The sequence below is a fragment of the Mastomys coucha genome, unplaced genomic scaffold, assembly GCF_008632895.1.
Source record: "Mastomys coucha isolate ucsf_1 unplaced genomic scaffold, UCSF_Mcou_1 pScaffold1, whole genome shotgun sequence".
NCBI classification, from domain to species: domain Eukaryota; kingdom Metazoa; phylum Chordata; class Mammalia; order Rodentia; family Muridae; genus Mastomys; species Mastomys coucha.
In genome coordinates this window covers 67,944,599-67,964,403 of record NW_022196891.1, presented here as the reverse complement: position 1 = coordinate 67,964,403, position 19,805 = coordinate 67,944,599, and the positions used below count along the sequence as shown (strand labels likewise).

The 19,805-nt window shown below is 43.5% G+C and overlaps 1 protein-coding gene across 3 annotated transcripts in view; it reads left to right on the top strand.

The window, feature by feature from the left end:
* Window positions 1-14,790, top strand: part of Atf6 (activating transcription factor 6) — a 159,810-nt gene extending 145,020 nt beyond the window's left edge. For all 3 annotated transcript variants that reach the window (XM_031388936.1, XM_031388925.1, XM_031388913.1), the window contains exon 17: window positions 9,246-14,790. In XM_031388936.1, the coding sequence (XP_031244796.1) occupies window positions 9,246-9,454 (209 nt within the window). In that variant the 3' untranslated portion in view covers window positions 9,455-14,790. The remainder of the gene's footprint in view (window positions 1-9,245) is intronic.
* Window positions 14,791-19,805: the final 5,015 nt, after the last annotated feature.

Sequence of the window (19,805 nt, the reverse complement as noted above, 5' to 3'; positions counted from 1 at the left end):
CTTTTCTGTGATGGCCTTAACATGGATCATTTACACATTGCTTATAAGGGCAAGTGTCAGCACTGGAGTTCTCATGGAAGGTTTCTTAGAAGCTGATACTCAAGTAGGCCTTAAAGGATTATTAGAATTGGATTAATAGAGAATCTGAGTGGGTAAATTAGCAGAAAAAGTTTCCCCTATTCAGAAGTGAAAACACTAGCAATGGGTAGTGCCCCAAACCAGGACCTGGGTGACAGTTGAAATGTATTGTCACAGTGGAGTTGGCTTTTGGACATGAGAAGCCACAACAAGCAGATGTCACTTTAGCTTGTCTTTATTCTTTATTCATTGTGCTCCTGGATCTTGTGTTTTTATTGAGGTTGTCTCCTGTGTTCCCAGGTTCAGATACAGTTCTCAGCAGCATAGCCTGGCACCAACCAGACTTTGACAGAGCAAACTCCTTCATTAGGATTGGTATCTGAGCCTAGATGAAAATCTGTTTTTGGCTGTAGAGAAGTGGCTTAGCAATTTTGGGCACAAGCTGTCCATGCATAGGACATAAGCTCATTTCCTAACACCCACATTGGCAGCTCCAAACCATCATAACTAATTCCAGGGGACTAGACACCCTCCTCTGGTCACTGCAGTCAGCAGGCATGGCAGCACATGGTGCACAGATACACAGGTAAACACTTGTGATGGCCATTCCTAGTTGTCAACTTGACTAGATCTAGAATGAACTACAATCCAGAATTAGAGGGCTCACCTGTGACCGAGATCTTAAGGCTGAAAGACACAAGTTTCTCACCTGGCATGGAGATCTTGAGGCATAGTGGCTCAGGCAAGGTAATACATGCCTTTAATCCCAGGAGACTGAGGCAAGGAGATCTCTGGGTTCAAGGTCAGCCTGGGACAAGCAAATCCCAGATCCAGGTGTGGTGGTACACACCTTTAATCTGGGACACACCTTCTCCTGATAGTGCCATTTCCTGAGCTAAGCATATACAAACCATCACATTGCTCATATACATAAATAACAAATACATAAATCTTTTAAAGCTCTATCTTACATACACTTTATAAACTACTAGGCAAGTCTTATCACTTTAAAAAAATTAAACTTTCTGTAAATTTTTGGATATTTAGTTCTGTTTACTGTCAGGGTTCTGGTTTTTGTGTTAGTCGCCTAGCAATAACTAGCCTCTTGGCATACTGTGCTTAGATCAGTTATTGTGTGTTTACAAGCTGTTCAGACACCTTTCCTGGCCCGAGGGCCCCTTCTGCATTCAGAACCCGTTCCCGTGCCCCTGCCTGCTGCCCTTCATTCTCCTTTTCATTTGCCTGATGGATTTTAAATGTGAAATACCCAGTTTGTGCATTCTACCAGACTTGGATCAGCACTCCGTCTCATTCTCTGTTTCAAAAGGCCCAGCACACAAGATGGATATTCTTAAAGATTTATTTATTTATTATATGCAAGTACACCTTAGCTCTCTTAAGACACTCCAGGAGAGGGTGTCAGATCTCATTATGGATGGTTGTGAGCCACCATGTGGTTGCTGGGATTTGAACTCAGGTCCTTTGGAAGAGCAGTCAGTGCTCTTAACCGTTGAGCCATCTCTCCAGCCCCAAGATGGATATTTTTAAAAACTGCTTCAGATTCCACATATCAGTTGGTAGAAGCATAAACCCAGAACACCTTCACTTTAGTGTGACTTTTTGTGACCTGTTTTCCCAGGTAGATGTGCTTTGTCTTCTTTCTTTAGTTCATTCAGTTTTAAATTACATACATATTTGGTGGGGAAAAGCTTATGGGTCATTTTACATAAGTTGGTTCTGAATTCCTTAACCTAATATTCACCATGCTCCCTATCCTCAGAAAACCCGTGACTTTCTCTTAGAGCCCACATGAACAGTGGAGACATCGCCCTTAGAGACAGTGCTGTGTCTCCGCTGTTTGTGTCCTAACCCTGCTTCTCTCTAAGGACCCTTCCTCTTCAGACTCTCCCCCAGGGCCCGCTTGGATCATTGTATTCACACTGAGTGACAAACTGTTGGCATTAGTTGAAGGTACTGTCCTTCCCAGATGTGCTCACCTGGTAACAGGGCTCAAGGTCTTAAAGGAGTAGCAGGAGCCTCATCTGCCCTCGCTGCAGTAAGTGGTAAAGCTCCTGCTGCTCTGAATGCCAGCTGTGTAAACAGATGCCTACCTTGATCAAGTCAACAGATCAAGTTACCCTGAAGCCTCCATGGGGATTCACACCTGTAAGTTCAGCATTGGAAAGGGTAAGGCAGGAGAGATGCCTTGAATTCAAGTCTAGCCAGGACTGCAGAGCGACACCTTATTTTACAAAGACTTACCAAGAGCCTGTTTCTTAACCTGTCCTCTTTAGTCGCAGCAATTCAAACATCAGTAATGACTGGTGAGACTGCCCCTTACCATGCAGGTGGGTTATATGAAACCCACTAGTGTTATAGACTCAAATCTTTAGAGATATTGGCAACATTACCCCCTCTTAATTCCCATTAAGTATGAACACTAAAAAATGTATGCAGAATGTCTTGCAGATGACATTGCCTTCCTCAATTCCACTGCCTTCGCTTACTATCTAGATCTGATATGGTCTTCTAGCATGGCACCCAATTACCATGGTCTAGTACGTATCACCACCAGAAGGGAGTAATGAACAGAATAGATCGTAAAGCTACCTAGGCCAGAACCAGCCTGAGCCTCCTGGTTGAGCTTCAAATAACAATACCATTTCAGTTGTAGCTAGGAGCTGTTAGGTTTGGGGTCCATTTTGCTGCATTCGTTTTCCTTCAGAGCATCTAAACTTGTATTGCTAAGCCTTTCATCTCTCCTTGATATTTAAGGCATTCAGGAACTGTAGTTATCAGTTTAAACTATAGCGAGTATGTGGACCTAATGTTTTCTACAGGTGGTTTAAACTATATTAAGAGAACCCAGTCCTGTTCTTAAACTGTCATCTGGATTCTGAGTTAATCCAAAAAAAAATTTAGTAATATATATTTCAGGTCTCTGACATCTGTTTTCCATTATTTGGTCTTCTTTGCTGCGGCGCATGCGTATGTGTGCATTCATACACAGAAAGACACACACAGGGACTGTGGTTCCAAAAGGAAATAACTAGTGTGCTGCCTTGAAATCTGAACTTGGTCACATGTTCTAAATGAAATGATTCCAAATACATTAGCAGAATGTCTTCCATCTTCCACTTTCTGGAAAATAGTTCAGTGAGAAACACTGGCTAACTTCTAGACATTCAAATGTAGTTGTATAAAGATAAATAATTTGAAAGCCATTGCATGGAGACATGTCTTGGAAAATTGATGTTAAGCTGCTATAGCAATGGCCTTAATGAAAAGGTTAGTGCACAGCAGCAGCCAGCTGTTCTTCATCTCTGCTGCGGCTGGAAAGAAGCCGGTGAACTTCATCTGTAGTCAGAGACACTCAGAAGAGTCGCGGTGAACTTCAATTCATCTGAAGTCAGAGACACTCAGAAGAGTCGCAGTGAACTTCATCTGTAATCAGAGACACTCAGAAGAGCCGTAAGGGAGCCTTACCATCAGAGGAAACTACAGGGATATTTTTCCCTTGGACTTAAAATAGAAGAAATGTACCATATCTACAAAATTAATAGGTTACTTGATTTATCTCATGGGATTTTTTTTTACCCCATTAAGAATCTGATAGACTTTGTTTTCCAAAACATGTAAACAAAACTTTTCATGTGGTTTCAGAGAACTTATAGAAGTATGTGTATTAGACCCCCTTTGAAAAACACCCCAGACTAGATGTCTCCAGCTTTCCCACCTTCTTCTGTGACAAGCCGTATGGCTCACTTTCCCCAATCAAATCAGTGGACTCTGAAGATCAAATGTCAAACTTTGGGTTTTTTTCCAAAGTGCTTGACTGTAGTGTAAAAGTTCAAAGAAAGGATAATGGGACAGGAAAAAAATTACTTTTAATCTGAGCTCTTTGTCACTAAAAAGTATTCAAATTTAAAAGTTACTATTTGGCTCTGCATGATCTTGATAGATAGAAAGGCATTATGAAACCAGGCTCTCCCCAAAAGCCAGCTCCAGATTCACAGATGAAAATGCAAATCAGATGCCACGTTGACTCCACGGTCTTCCAAGTTCTCTGAGCTTCTGGGGTAGTGCCGGGATTATTCAGCTGGGCTTGAGAAATATTATCTGTTTATAATTCTCTCATCATTTCATTTACTACAAGTTGGAAAATGACCACCCGCATTACAAATAAGGGAATAATTTGGCTCTGTCCTGAAACAAAAAGCTTCCATCCTCTTAGGAAGCGTAGAGGAAGTATAGCATGTATCTGAGTGTCTTAAATTCACAGTAATGGAGCTGCAGAGATGACGCGCTGCTGACAGCACTCGCTGCTTGTCCAGCACCCACGTCAGGTGGCTCACAGTCTCCTAACCCCAGCTCCAAGGGAATCCAATCCTCTTCTGGTACCTGCTCGCCTGCATATCCGTATGTGTCACATCATGTATACCCAGACGCACATAGTAAAAATGACTCAAATATTTAAGTACATGACAGTTACTGTGTATAAATATGTAGCCTACAGTCTGTGTTCTTTCTTGCAGATACCAACCACTATCTGTAAGAACTAAGCACACAGAGAATTGCACTTGTCTCATTGGCATGGAACCAGGAACTCTGGAGATGAATATTGCCCTACTATAGTAGTGATCTAGTGATCCCTAAGAAAGCCCCGAAGTCTCAGACGCTGTGATATCCTCCCTGTCTTCACTGTTAGGTTCACAGTTGGGAGAATCTAGTGGGATTAGAAACTGCACTGGTAGGGGTGGCAAAATGGCTCAGTGGTTAGAGCACTGGTACTGACTTCTCTTCCAGAGGTCCTGAGTTGAATTCCCAGCACCCACATGGTGGCTCACGTTGTCTGTAACTTTTAGCCCCATGGGATCTGATGCTCTCTTCTGGCATGCAGAGGTACATGCAGATAAAACACTCATTAAATACATGAATATATTTTTAGATGACACAGGTAAAGAGGGCTAACCTTCCTGACCATTCACATGGTTGGTCTCTTTCCCAGTTCCTTCTGTCTGTTGTTGAAAGGCAAAATAAGGGTTAAACATTCTTCCCTGTGCTCTGCTCTGCTGTAAACCCTCTGATCCCCTTGCTTTGAAAATGCAGTTCACTGTGTGAAAAGCATCCAAGACATGGTGCCTGCACACCAATATGACATGGTGTTAGCTCTGAAAGTCATTCCAGCCCTGATTTGAAAACCATAAATAGTACTTTCAGTATTTTATAAAAGAGTAGATGCAGTATTGGGTTTTATTACAGCATTTCATACATTTTTGCTTCTGTCATTTCTCTTCCCTTATCCCACTTCTCCCGTCCCTGCTACCTGTCCTGTTCCTCTTCCTCCTCTTCCTCCTCCTCCTCCTCTTCCCAGGGGCCCTACAACTCTCAAGTCATATGCATCCTATTACTCTTTCCCTCTCCCCTGAAGACCCTTTTCTACTTTCATGGTGGTTCTCCTAGTTTCATGACATGTACACCCCCCCATAATCCCACATACCACCCATATATACATAAATATAATTAAAATCTTAGATTTATATATGAAAGAAAACATACAGGATTTGTCTGAGTCTGGCTTGTTTTAATTCACATAACAATTTATAGTTCCATCTGTTTTCCTATATATGCCATGATTTTATTTTTCTTCGTGTCTAAGTAAAATTCCATTATATACATGTACTGTGATTTATCTGGTGATTGGCATCATAATGATTGTGGCTAACTCAACAGTGAGCTATCTCTGTGGTAGGACTCAGAAATCTTTTAGAGGCACACTCCAATTTGTCAATTCTTACAATTATTTTTATGCTGGACTACTCTCAGCAAGTGCTTGCCTATGTCTTTGTCCCAAAGTGGGTTTCCTCTAGCAGTTTTAGCTTCTCATTTGTTTTATTTTTTGAGATAGGGTTTCTCTGTAACAGCCCTGGCTGTCCTAGAACTTACTCTGTAGACCAAATTGACCTCGAGCTCACAGGGATTCGCCTGCCTCTGCTTCCCAAGTGCTGGGATTAAAGGCATGTGCCACTACACCTGGCTTGTCATATTTTATATTAAAGTCTTTGATATATTTTAAAATGATTTGTTGTTATTTGTTGTTTAAGGTAAGAGATAGGGATCAAATTTCATCCTTCTACTTGCAGAAAAGAAAGGTTTCGAAGAACTTGTCTTGTTTTCAATGCATATTTTTATTTTTATATTTTTGGCTTTTCCAGACAGGGTTTCTCTGTGTAGCCCTGGCTGTCCTGGAACTCACTCTGTAGACCAGGCTGGCCTCGAACTCAGAAATCTGCCTGCCTCGGCCTCCCAAGTGCTGGGATTAAAGGCGTGCACCACCACTGCTTGGCTTCAATGCGTATTTTTAATACTCTTGCCAAAAACAGTGTGTGTGTAGCTCTGTGGGCTGATTCTGGTCCTTTACTCTGCTCCACTGCTCTGTGTATCTGTTTCTGTCCCAGGGCATGCTTGGCCATTATGGCTCTGTGGTATAATGTGAAGTGGGCTACTCTTGAGACCGTACATTGTTCTTTCTGCTTAGTAGGGTTTTAACTATTCAGGCTCTTTTGTGGGTTTTTTTTATGAATTTTAAGTTATTTTTTCTAGTCCTGTAAAAAATGTCATTTGAATTTTGGAATCATAGTGAACCTGTAGGCCACATTCGGTGATTTGGCCGTTTCCAAAATATTCTGTTAATCCATGAACATGGAAAGTTTTTCTTTAGTGTCTTAAAATTTTCATTGTAGAGTCCTTTTACCTCCTTGGTTAGACATATTTCTAGGGATTTTCTTGTTACTGGGGCTGTTTTGAGTGGAATAACTGATTCTAATTTCTTTCTTGGCAAATTAGTTGTTGGTATGTAGGAAAACTACTGATTTTTAACATATTGGTTTTATGTTCGGCTACCTTCTTAACGTTCGGTGTACCTTAAGAAGTGAAACCATGGTTACTTTTATGTACAGAATGGTGTCACCTGAAATTGGGGTCAGTTGACTTCATACTTTGCTGTTTATATCCCTTTTATTTCTTCTCTTATTGTTCTAACTGACTTTGAACATTCTTTTGAATGAGAGGAGAAAGAAGGCACCCTTGTATCCTTCCAGATTTTAGAGGAAACGCTCCCTGCCTCTTTAATGTTGGCTATAGGTTTGCTTTGTGTTGCCTTCATATGTTTGGTCTGCTCCTAGTTTCTTTAAGCTATCATAAAGGCATATAGACCTTTGCTAGTAGATACCTTTTCCGTGTGTATTGAGATGATTAATTCATTTCTGTCTTTAAGTCTGTTTCCATTCTGTGTTACATTTATTGATTTGCATACGCTGAGCCAGCCTTGCATCCCTGAAATGAAACCATCTTTGGTCTGATGTATGATCGCCAATGTGTTCCCTTTGTTCGTGTGTCCTAGGCTTATTCTTCTGAGTAGGTTTTGTTTGGAGTCTACTTTATCAGCTCTGCCAGCCTGTTGATATTTGCTGAGAAGATTGATTCTACCTTTGACTCTTAATTTGTGGATAACTTTGCCAGTAAGTTATTTTTTGGAGACAGGAAATAAATAAGTTTGTTTTTTAATCAAGTCAACCTGTATTATTTCTGGTGGTCAGTTGAGGTTATTGCTTTTAAGGTTATTAATTGAGAGAGGCTTGCTATTTCCAATGGTTGGTTGAGCAGTTGTCCTGGCTGTTTGAATTATTGGTAATATTTTTCCTCCTGTTAGTACTAGGGGTTTGCTAATTTCCTGTGTCATGCACAATGAATTGCTTCTCAGCTCTCCTTTGGTTCATAAACAAGACTGTCTTTCTCTTTCCGCTGTATAGAGTCTTTGAGTGGTTTCTGCAGTGCCAGCTGCTTTATCATGAATTGCTTTAGTTTGTGTTCATCCGGAAATATCAAGAAATAGCTTATTGGGTATAGTGTTCTTACTTGGCAGTTATTTATGTTTAGGGCTTGAAGTATATCATTGCAGGATGTCTTAGCTTCTAAGGTTGCTAACAAATCTAATGTTACTCTGATAAGTCTTCATTGTATATGCATCAGCATTTCCCCTACACCTTCTAATAGTGTTTCTTAGCTTCACACCTCTGACGTTTGGAGCAGTTAGTGTTAATTGTTAACTTGACAGAATCTAGAATTATATGGGAGATGAGCCTTTGGGCAAGCATATGGGAAGTTTTGTGATTGCTTTAATAGACGTAGGATGGCACACTAGGGATGGAGTTAGTCCCTGGCTGGACTCCTCAGCTATGAAAATAAAAAGCAGGGGCTGAGCAGCAGCACACATCCATCTTTGTCTGGTTCCTGCCTGTGGATGTGATGCCACCAGCTCCATCAAGCTTCTGCCATCTTGACTTCTCCTTGGTGGAGAGGCCAGAATAAACACATCCTTTCTTTAGTTTCCTTGGTCAGGGTCTTTTATCCCAGCAACAGAAAAAAAACCAGCATTATAATTTAACTATGATACATCATTGAAATGTTCTCTGGTCATATCTCTTTGGGGCTTGAAATGGCTTACATATTTGAATGTCCATTTCTTTTCCTGGCTCTACTTTTATTGAGTAAACAATCTCTGTCCTAAGACGCTAAGTCACCTCCTGGTTTTCAGAAGACATACCAGCATTCTTGGATCTGGTCATGGTCACTGTATACGAACGTCCCTTGTGTCCCCAGAAGGCTTAGCAACAATAGAACTAGGGTACCTGTTGGGGACTTGAAGGTGTGAGTATATATGTAGTAAAATGAGGAGGGAATGGGAAGGAGAAGAGGAAGGAAGGAAGGGTCAGAAAGAAACGGTAGGGTTTGAGGTTGAGACGTAGAGGAGAGCCTGTGGAGTGGGTAGACCAGCAGCCTCAGATGAACAAACTAATGTACAAAAGTGCAAGGAATTTCAGTAGGGAATACAATAAACGAAGATATAAGGGCCTTAGTATTTCTTCTTGGTTGGGATGACAGAGTTTCTTCCTCCTCTTCTGTTGTCTTATGTATCCGTCTTCACAGGATGAGGAAAGGGTACAGCTCTTACTGAACCAGTGAAGACCCTTGGAGAATTAAATTGAGGAAAGGACAGGGCATATTGGCACGCAGGTGTAGAGACGGATAAAACTCCGTAGCCTTGAAAGTGTAGTGAGAGCTCCCGCCCTGAATGCTCTATGAATCCTGTCTCTACTCCTCTGCAGATAATGTGATCAATGGGCAGGATTATGAAGTCATGATGCAGATTGACTGTCAGGTGATGGACACCAGGATCCTCCACATCAAAAGCTCCTCAGTTCCCCCTTATCTCCGAGATCATCAGAGGAACCAAAGCAGCACCTTCTTTGGTTCCCCTCCAACAGCCACAGAGACGACCCATGTGGTCAGCACCATCCCTGAGTCATTACAGTAGTGCCCCGAGCTGCACTGGACAGCAGAGAATGAAGAGCTGCTGAGGATCCTGCTCTCTGCCTCCTGGGCAAGCAGAGGACTGCCTCGAACTGCACCTCCAGGGGAAGAGAAAGAGTACAAGAAGCCACTCTGCTTTTCACCGGCTACCCAATGGGGCAGCACTGCTAAAGAGCAGTTCTCTGGTGGCAGTGCAGCCCTGCGGGCAGTGTCTCCTGGTGTTGGTTCTGCTGTGTCGTATTCAGTGCTTTTCCCATTGTGTGTTTTGTTCTCAGTCATCTTCCTTCGGGTCAGACCCACTTCCTCTTCTGTCCACTGCGCTTCCTGGCACAGTAAAGATTTGTATTTAAAGCTTTAGATCACATGCTGGTGTGGTTTCCACCAATTGGCTTTCTCTCTCCTTTGCTTCAAATCCATTCTGAATATTATACTTGAGAAAAGACATTTCAAAAAACCGAGCAGCCAAAAACATCCCACAAAGAGTCAAAACGGCTCAGAGTTTGGGTAAAGGGATTATCTCTGGTTGGTAGAGTTTATTTTTACTTGTGATTTGTGGTTCAGCCCTGGACAGATAACTGTTGTGGGATCACAGAGTGAGCCACACACTGGAGACAAGGGAAGGGAAGGTCGGTGGAATGGAAGAGGAGGTGACTCTGTTTTCATATGTGTTTAAACACGGAGTTCATGTGGTCTCTGTAAACTAAGAGCCACAGCCACCCCTCACTCTTGAAACTTTGCTAATCAGCAAAAATCTTTAAAGACCTCAGGGCAAATGCTTTCCTCTCTTTGTGAACCCTCACCAGGACACGCTCCTATGAAACCAGACTCAGCAAAGGAACTTGGAGGTAGGTGACCAGGCTTAAGCAAGACTAGAGTTTCCCTTAAGGACTGACAGTACACAGAGCAGCAAGAGTGGATTCGCAGACAGGCTGCAGCACAGTACGGTGCAGTTCTCAGTTTCTTCAATGGAAAGATGATAAAGGAATTAAGCTTTGTTGTTGCTTTGGCCACGAACACGCCTTTAATCCTGGTATTTGGAAGGTAAGACAGGCTTTGTTTGATAAGAGCCTGGTCTACATATCAAATCCTAGGACAGGACAGCTAAAGCTATATAGAGGTAGAGAAGCCACCTCAAAAAGAAATGAATGAGTGAATGAATGAATGAATGAATAAATGAATAAATACAAACAAAAGGCAAAAGTTATGTTCATATATTTATGTATTTTCTTGTATTTTGCCTGCTTCCTCCACCATAGCAAACAGCTAAATTTATATTGCACTATCCATTGCACGTTATATTCACAGAAATGGATGTCAGGACTCATGTCTTTTCTTGTTTGCTGCCTCCCTTACTAGGATTTCAGGTTTTGATAGACTCTTTCCAGCTGGCTTGCCTTTGCCAGGTGGTCCCATTCCAGTGCGCACAGTGGCTGCTAAGTCCTCTTCTCCCTACAAGGAAAAATAAAGCCAGCCCTTAGGGGGAGCACGCAGTCAGGTCATCTTCCGCCTGTGGCCCTGTTATGCCTGGCACTCTTCACCAACAACTATTCCCTGGAGAGCACTGCTGCCTTCCAAGCTGGTTAGACACTTCCAAGGCGGGGCCATTCTCACTGAATTCAGTGCTGCAGTCCATCCTGATTGGCTGTCTGGTGATTTTCAGACAAGACCTGTTTGCCCCGGGGACCAGTCCTCTAATGGGTGCCAAGGAGAAGATAGCAAATGCATGGGATACCTTTAGGAGTAGCCATTTGTGGGGGAAGTGGGCTACCCTGTGGCCCTGTCCTTCCTGCCTGTGAAGCAGCTCAACAGGAGGCTGTGGCTGTAGGCTGAGGCAGCATGCTCATTCCTGATGCTGATCTGCGGAGATGCAAATAGTGTCTGCAGTGATTCCGGGGTACCAATGCCTCGGACTAAAGACCTCCATAGCGTCACGTTTGCTAAGGCTGACGCCTCTCCTACAGGTAACAGTGGGGATGATGGTTGGAAGGCACAGCCAAAGAGCAGACAGAAGCTAAGGTGGCCACAGCACAGGTCAGGGAGTCAAGGAACTGGAGAGGACTGTTCAAAACTAGACTGACGCCCTCGCTGGCCCGTCAGGTCCCATCAGGTCCCGTCAGGTCCCTCCATTACCTTAGGTCGGTCTTATGGGATGAGGAATGGGGCCCTCCTCAGGAGAGTTTCAGAAACCAAGGAAAGGCAATTGACAGATACAAAGAAGTTCCCTGCCATTTAAATTGCTGAAAGAGCTATAATCCCTGAGCTCAGTAGTTTGTATCTTAATGTTTGAATGCTAGCACAGGTCCATTGGAGAGGGAAAGCTGCTGTTCTGGGAGCAAATTAAGCAGCCATTCAGATCTCATTTTTTATTTTGGTGAGATTGCCCTTGGGAGTTTATAGTCTGGAAATGTAGGAGCTATGTGTGTATATAATATATGTATATTTTTTAATTTATTAAGTTTAAAATGTGATTTTTCAAGTTAATAAAAATAAATTTGAGCTAGAGAAATGGCTCAGTGGTTAACAGCACTTACTGCTCTTCCAGAAAACCCAGGTTCAGTTCCCAGTTTACAACTGTCTATAACTCCATTCGGAACAGGGGGTGGGGAGGTAGGTCAGGGGGACCCTCTGCCTTTTTCAGGCCTCTTTAGGCACCTGACACACATGGTGTACATACATGTGTTCAGGCAAAACACAATATACATAAAAAATAAAAACAAATCTTGTTTTTTTTAGCTAGATAAATTCCAGAGGAAGTCACACCACCTGTTATTACATGATTTTGTGCCCTGGGCTGATGGTGCTGTAATGTTGGGAAGTGTTGATGGAGACTGGCGGTGTGGTCTTTCATGTGTTTGCAAGTCCTCTGCTTTTAAATTCAGTGGGAGTAGCTGGATGTTTCCTTGTGTTAAGTCCTGAGTCAGAACAGCTTCTCTCTGCAGTTAGCTCATAGAACAGCTTCCTTAGAATATAACGTAACCCTGCTTTTAAGTCAGGAGGTAATGTGAAAGGATGCTTGAGAGATGAACGTCAGCACAAAGCTGGCCCCCTTTGCCTTTCTCGTTAGTAAGAAATAGACTCTGGGCTGGGGAGATGGCTCAGCCAGTGAGAGCTTTTGCTGCATTTCCAGAGGACCAGTTCCAGGAGATCCACTGCCCTCTTCTGGGCTCCCTTGGCATCTGCACACACATGACAGTCACTAACACAGACAGACACACATAAATAATAAAAATATTAATAATGAGGCAGACAAGGAGTTACTCAAAAGTTACATTATGTATGTCATCCCTGAATTTTCCCAATAACTGTTACTCAAAAACAGAGGGAACTGACTTTTCTCTCATACGTTTAAAGAGACTGTCATGGTTCATGACATGGTTTATCTTGTTGGCCCAAATCTCCATCCTGAGCTAATATCCTCCAGTAGTTACAGCTGCCCGATGCTGTTAGTCATGGCTGCCAGGACTAGAGTATTTAACCCAGGAAAACTCCCACAGATCCGCTGTGGGACTGTAAGGTTGTAATTACAGTATTTCTGTAAGACTTGGATTTATCTAGTTAAAAAAGTCTTGACTTGGGAGGCAGAGGCAGGCAGATTTCTAAGTTCGAGGCCAGCCTGGTCTACAGAGTGAGTTTTAGGACAGCCAGGGCTACACAGAGAAACCCTGTCTAAGAAAAACAAAACAGTCTTGCTGTTTTACTATGAAATTTGACAGAAATGTACCACAGCAACAAACTAGGAATCATGGTGACTTCCTCCCACATCAAAAACTTCCAGTTGGGCTTCTGCTTTTCTAGCATTTCAGGAGTTCTTACACTTCCTACCTAGAGAGCCAGTGTTCCTGTCCAGTGGCTACCCATTCTGATCTCATGGAGGTGCCCCCTTCATCCCCATACCCCCACCCCATGATAGCCTTCTTTCCACCTCAGCCTGGGGGTGCTGACCTCATCCTTCAGCAGGTACATAGACCTCAACTTCCACGTGTGACCTGTAGCTCCATCATAGGAATCAACCCCCCAAGCTCTCCACATATTCCCACATTTGAGAGTAGCTTATTGCCACCTATAAACCCATATTCCTTACCCACCTGTTCTCTCATCAGTGTGGGGCATTTTAATTTACGTAAGTAATGTTTTTTTTTTGTTTTTTTTTTTTTTTTTTTTTTTTTTTTTTTTTTTTTTTTTTTTGCTGCTAATATGAACACCAGTTATATTTTTAACCAAAAGAAAAAAAGTAAGGCCTAGAAGGAAGAGAATGGATTGAAGACACTGTCATTCCCACCCTGATCACACTTGGAAAGAGACATTTCCTCCCCAGTCCCCACTACAGTAATTGTGGGTGATTTTTAATTAACTACTGGACTGCCTAGGAAGAAATTCCCAGAGTCCAAAAGGAACTATGCACATAGAGAAAATCAGGTTTCTCCTGCCTAAGGAACTCTGTTATTATTCTGTTAGCTTATATTTTTAATAACTAAGCTTAAAACATAGTTTATTTTGGATATTGCTAGAACTTGCACCAATTCTAATATCTGTCAGGTACTCATAGAATCTATGAAAAACAAAAAAGATAAGACTGTGATTAGGAAACTTTCTGAGTCATGGCATGGCCAACCAGTGTCACAAAACAACCCTGTGCTTGACTAGCTTTAAGCATTACAGATTCAGTGCGTGAAAAGGATTATATTGGGTTCAAGAACTAAAGGGCCAACAAGTCATCTGTGAAGGTCAACAAATACCACACTGGTGTGCTTTTTGTCCTCTGTCAAGCTGGTGACCATAGTCAAATGAAGCAGGAAGTGTGGCATATTCCCCAGGATGCTAATCCCAGACTGAATCAGCAGATCGGATTCACAGCAGGTGTGTGTCAATTGGACCATCCTAGTTCATTATCACCTCTACTTTCTGGCCAGTTGCAGGGGATGAAGAAAGCTACGAAGCACTGCTATCTTTGATCTTTGAGATTCTAGGGTTGTTGGTTGGTTTTTTTTTTTTTTTCCTTTTCATCATGGTAATGAGGTTCAGTGAAGCCAGTGGCTTAAGTGAGCATAAACCCATGCTCATTTAAGAGTGGGTGAGAGATGGATGGGGTATGTAGCTTAGATGGAAGACTGCTTGTTTAGAATGCCCAAAGCTGTGGTTTCCTTCACCACATAAACCAGGATGGGAGAATGTGCTTAGAAGCCTAGCATTTGGGAGGTGGAAGTGGGAAGATCACGAGTTAAGGGTCAACCTGGGCTACATGGGACCCTGTCTTAACCATGTGTGGAAGAAATTCAGGAAAAAATGTATTGTTCTCTCCCTGAATAATTATGTCCGTTTACAATAAATAATGGCAACAGACTATTTCATATTTTCAAACAAGTCTTTATAATGCAATACCTGTTCTTTCTCTGAAATCCAAATAAAGACTTTTAAAACTTTGCTGTCTGTCTGTGCAAAGAAAAAAACAAGTGAATCATCAGTGTTAAGTGGTTACTAGTGGGAACAGAGGCCTGAAGAGGTCCTGTGGCTTGTGGGTGTTTAGATAAACCACCGAGCTTGTTTCTCTGTCCTCCCAGGATGGACCAAGTAGAAATGTGCTTTATAATGTCCAGACATTTGAACTACAACCACATCAAGGAATAGAATCATCTAAAACCCATACTTTAACCTTCTGCATCATCAAGAAACTGGGTTTACTCAATTACAGATCCAGTCTTTACCAAAAGCCCTTTCCCAGCTTGAGGTGGCAATGCTATCATGAATAAAGCTAGTCACTGCAGGAATCTAACACAGGCACACACTGGGCCTCAGACGTCTTCAAGTTCATTATCTTATTTCAGTGCTAGGCAGCATGTTTCCTAGGAGAGTGATTTAGTTAGGAGGCAGTGGGGCCAGGATTTGGACCTAGGCCATTTAGCTCCACTGCAGATTAACTACTACATTCTTTTACTTTCTGAGACATAGAGTTGGCATAGGTTCTTGCCCTGAAAGAACACTTGTAAAGACAGTCTGGAGGCAGATACATAAATAGATAAAATTAGGATAACATCAGGATTCTCCAAATGGCCAGATTAGTCAATCATATATTTCTGTGATAAAATACCTGAGATAACTCAACCGGAAAGATGTATTTTTGGCTCACGATTCAGTGCATAGTTGGCCCTTTTGCCATTGGGTCTGTAGCAGAAGCCCATGACAGAAGAAGCTGTTTATCTCATGGCAGCCAGGAAACCATGGCCTTTGAAAGATGTTCAAGATTCAAACTATATATATAGCAAAGGCAAAGCAGCCTCCATTTCAGAGTAGACTTGAGTAGACTTTAGAAAGGTACACCTCACCCACAATGATGTCTCAGATCCCTTCTGCAGGGAAGGTCAACAAAGAGGAAAGAAATGAACAGCAGAAAGGAATCAAGGACCAGGCAACATGGCTGGAGATGGGGGTCTCACAGGAAGGAGCTCTGGTGACAGAGGAGCCATAGGGTTTTGATAAGCTGTGATGATGAAACGCACTCCTCTTCCTTTGCCAAGCCCTTCAATCAAAGCAGGTGGGCAGTTTTCTACCCCTTGTTCTGGGGAGAGAGGGAATAAGGACGGCTTTAGTGTGCCCACAAGTAAGGAAGAAAGCATGCCAACAATTCGGCAAGACAAAGCCGTATGGTGAAGAGTCAGTAGGAACAGGAAAAGAAAACAGTTCCCTCCACTCAGCTCACCATCACCATCCAATTCCTATAGGATTGACCCCTGGGACCTCCTGTTCTATGCGGATGTAAGCCAAGCAGATTTTGAATCTCAAAGGACAACCACAAATGACACTTGGTTGTGCAATACACGATGTCTTAAGTAGAAGCCTCCTCTGCTACAACCTGGCAATTTCTCCAGCTGCTGATTCAGATCCCAGGAAATCTAGAGCATATTTCTGTGCGTCGCACTCAGATGGTATGATCCACACAAGTGCTAGGAGAGAACCCTTCCTTAGTTCAGTTAATGGTAATAGCTGATGCTTATCGAAGGTGTAGCTTTCTGCCAGACACTGTTCTAAGGTTTTACAAGCATTCATCATGTAAGCTTCAAAGAAGCCTTAGAAAAGCTGGAGAGGGGGCTCAGCGGTTAAGAGAGCTTCCTCTTCCAGAAGATATGGTTCTATTCCCAGCATCCACATGGAAAGTCACAACTGTCTCTAATTCTAGTACCAGGGGATCTGAGACACACACGAATACACATACACACACACACACACACACGCAGGCAAAACATATATATACTAAAACAAAATGTTTTAAAAAGATATCGGCCTCGTCATAGCCATCATTATCCACACACATTGCAGATGAAGCAACAGAAGGGATTGACTTACCTCGGATCTTATGACTAGTACTAAGTTCGCAGTGAAGCCTGTTGTTGGCATTAAGTCCGATGATTGGAAAGCCACAGCTCTCTTTCTTCATTGGCATTCACCCTTTTGAGGCCATCCATAAAAGATGACCACAGGTGACAAAGCAGAGAGAAAGGAACCAAACCACACAACACGGGCTGCTGGGGTGTTCGGGAAAGGGGAACTTCATCAGAAGTCAAGTGCTGAGGAGGTGGCTATGAGTCACTCATTCCCTCAGAAGCCCCTCAGTGCTGACTGCATGGAGAACAGCTGTTGCACGGCCTCCCCTGGACAGCAGCCTTTGTGGTCTCCATCTGTCTGAGTTACACAGTGGGACATAACATGCAACCCTACTCCCAGATGGATCCGCTGCCCGCTCTTCGGTATGTGCTTCTACACAGCTTTTCCCTGCCTTAAGAATTTTCCTCACAAAATAAACTCCTAGGGAGAGTCTTGAGATGTCTGAGATGATAAGAGATTACTAACCTCGAAATATATTGGTCCAGCAGTGAAGGATGTATCTTACAATAAATGCAGCACACTATATTAACAAATGGACCATTTTGTGACATGAATTGCTTCGCAAGACTTCCCGCAAATCTATGTGCCTTTAAACGGAGAACCTTTTGAGACTAATTTTTAAAAAGTGCCGTCTGCAGTTGTTTACAGCATAGCTCATAATTTTCTCAACAGTCAGTCAGGTCCCCAGGAAGAACTCAGAGTCTTGGGAGCATTCTCTTTCATTTCCTAGGTGTCCCGCCTGACTTCTCAAGTCTTTGGGGTCATTGCCATTGTCTGGGCACCAGTGGGATTCCTGAACTCTTCCCTCATAGACAGTGGGCTAGAAGAATTGGCCCTGGAATGTAAACTCTTAACCACAGTCTAAGTGATGCACCAGGCTCAAGCATCTAGTGGTGGGTCGTGGGAAACTGCACAGAGGCTGGACAACAGTTTTTCTCTTGGCAATGCTTGAACAGTGTCTGCTCCTGGTTCCGTGTGGTCACCCTCTGTCCCCACAGAATAAAAGGCAACCTCTAGAAGTTCCTGGTCAGCCTAAAAGAATAAAGTTAAGACACAGTTGATCCCAGGAGAGAGATGGGGTGCAGAAGGCTCACTGGCCAAAGCAAGGTCTTACCATAGCCACAGAGTTCTCTCATTTGACGGCTGGTCCCAGGATATAAATGGTGTGTCTACCACATTGCCTCTGCTTTCAAATTGCTGGAATTCCCCACTGCTAAGCAACATTTTTTTTTTCACATCAGACCAGCACATTGCCCCTTTTGAGTCTGGCAGTCTCTTAAAAGAAGAAATCCAACAGCCCTCGTACAACCAGCCAGGCCTTTTCCATCAATCCACGAGCTGGGAGGAACTGGGAATTCATCTTCATTTAAACAGCCTAGGCAGGAAGGAGCCTGCAGCATGGAGGCCTTTGTTGTACATGGCTCTGCAGGTGACCATCCTGGTGAGCCCCTCGAGAGGCACACTGCTACAGGCAGGCGGAATTTGTATCTGGTTCAGGTCAGCAGGAACAGGAGCCACCCAGCAAGAGGCTTGAACTCACAGAAATTGGATATTTTTTCCCTTCTCACCACCTCTAAAGTAGAGGTTTGTTAAATACTTGCCATTCCTTCAAGATAGTAATGCTCAGAGAGGCAGGAACCCCCTCAGGATCTCAGCCATTGTATTAGGCCCAGAAATGCTATGGGCAAGTGTGCGCTGGACATAGATAGGGTTTGGGGCCTACTAAAGTACGACAGTGTTTTAGTTGCATTGTTGAGTCTTTACAAAGTTAGGTTTCCAACTATAGCCCCTTGATTGCTGCAGTCCCTGAGAACTTGCTAGAAAGGCAACTTCCATGACTCCCGAGCCAAAGCCAAAGTCAGACCCTGTGGTAGTTTGAATGAGAATGGCTTCCATAGGCTCATATATTGGAATACTTAGGCCCAGGTTGGTAGAATTATTTGGAAAGGATTAGGAGGTGTGGGCCTTGGTGGAGGAGGTATGTCAGTGGGGGTGGGCTCTGAGGTTTCAAAAGCCAATGCCGTCCCCAGTTATTTCTCTCTGCCTCATGGTTGTGTCTCAAGATGTGGTCTCTTAGCTACTGTTCTAGCACCATGCCTGCCTGCCTGCTGTCATACTCCCCTCCATGATGGTCATGGATGTCTAACCCACTGAAACTGTAAGCCTCGAATTAAACACTGCTTCTACTGTTGTCATAGTATCTCATCAAAGCAATAGAAAAGTAACTAAGACAGACCCTGAAGTTGGCTAGGCCCAGTAATCGGTTTAAACAGGTGTAGAAGGATCCACACAGGTGTCTGAGAGCCATGTATGAAGATGCCTTCCCACGCAGCTGGAGCTAAGGACCTTGAGACTCTGCCGCAGGTAAATCTTCTGCAGCTTCCACATTTTTTCTTTTTGCGACTGCCATTTTGAAATGACCGCAGGGGTCATCATGAACATTCACAGTCTCCCATCCTTGGTTGGCTCACATGGCCTCCTGCTGTCCCAGGTAGCTGCATCCTCAGCCAAGGAGACAGGAGTCAGGATGAGGTCCTTTACCAGGTGCACAGGCTCAGGCAAGTCAGCAAGCATCCAGGGCTTGGGGGTCTGACTCCAGGAAGGAAACACACCGGCTGCTTGCTTTCCTCCAGACATCGGGCTTCCCAGACGTCCTGTTTTGAAATCGTACCCTCTGCTGATGAAGCAGGAAGTCTCCTGGGCTGGCGATCAGCCCTCCCTAAGATACAAGCTAGGACAGCTAGGGTGTACCTGGAAGGGATCCACACAGTTCCCCAAGCTCCAGTAGATCCAGTGGGCTACAGGCTCTCACTCCCCTCCGCACAGCCCTCTTCATATTAGGGGCTCCCAGTCTCAGAGACCGATTGGAATCATTGGGAGTGTTTAAAACGCACTGCAGGCTGGTTCCCACCCCTAGACATTCTGATCCAATTGCCATAGGGTGTGATCTAAACATAGGAGTGTTACATTTCCCGAGA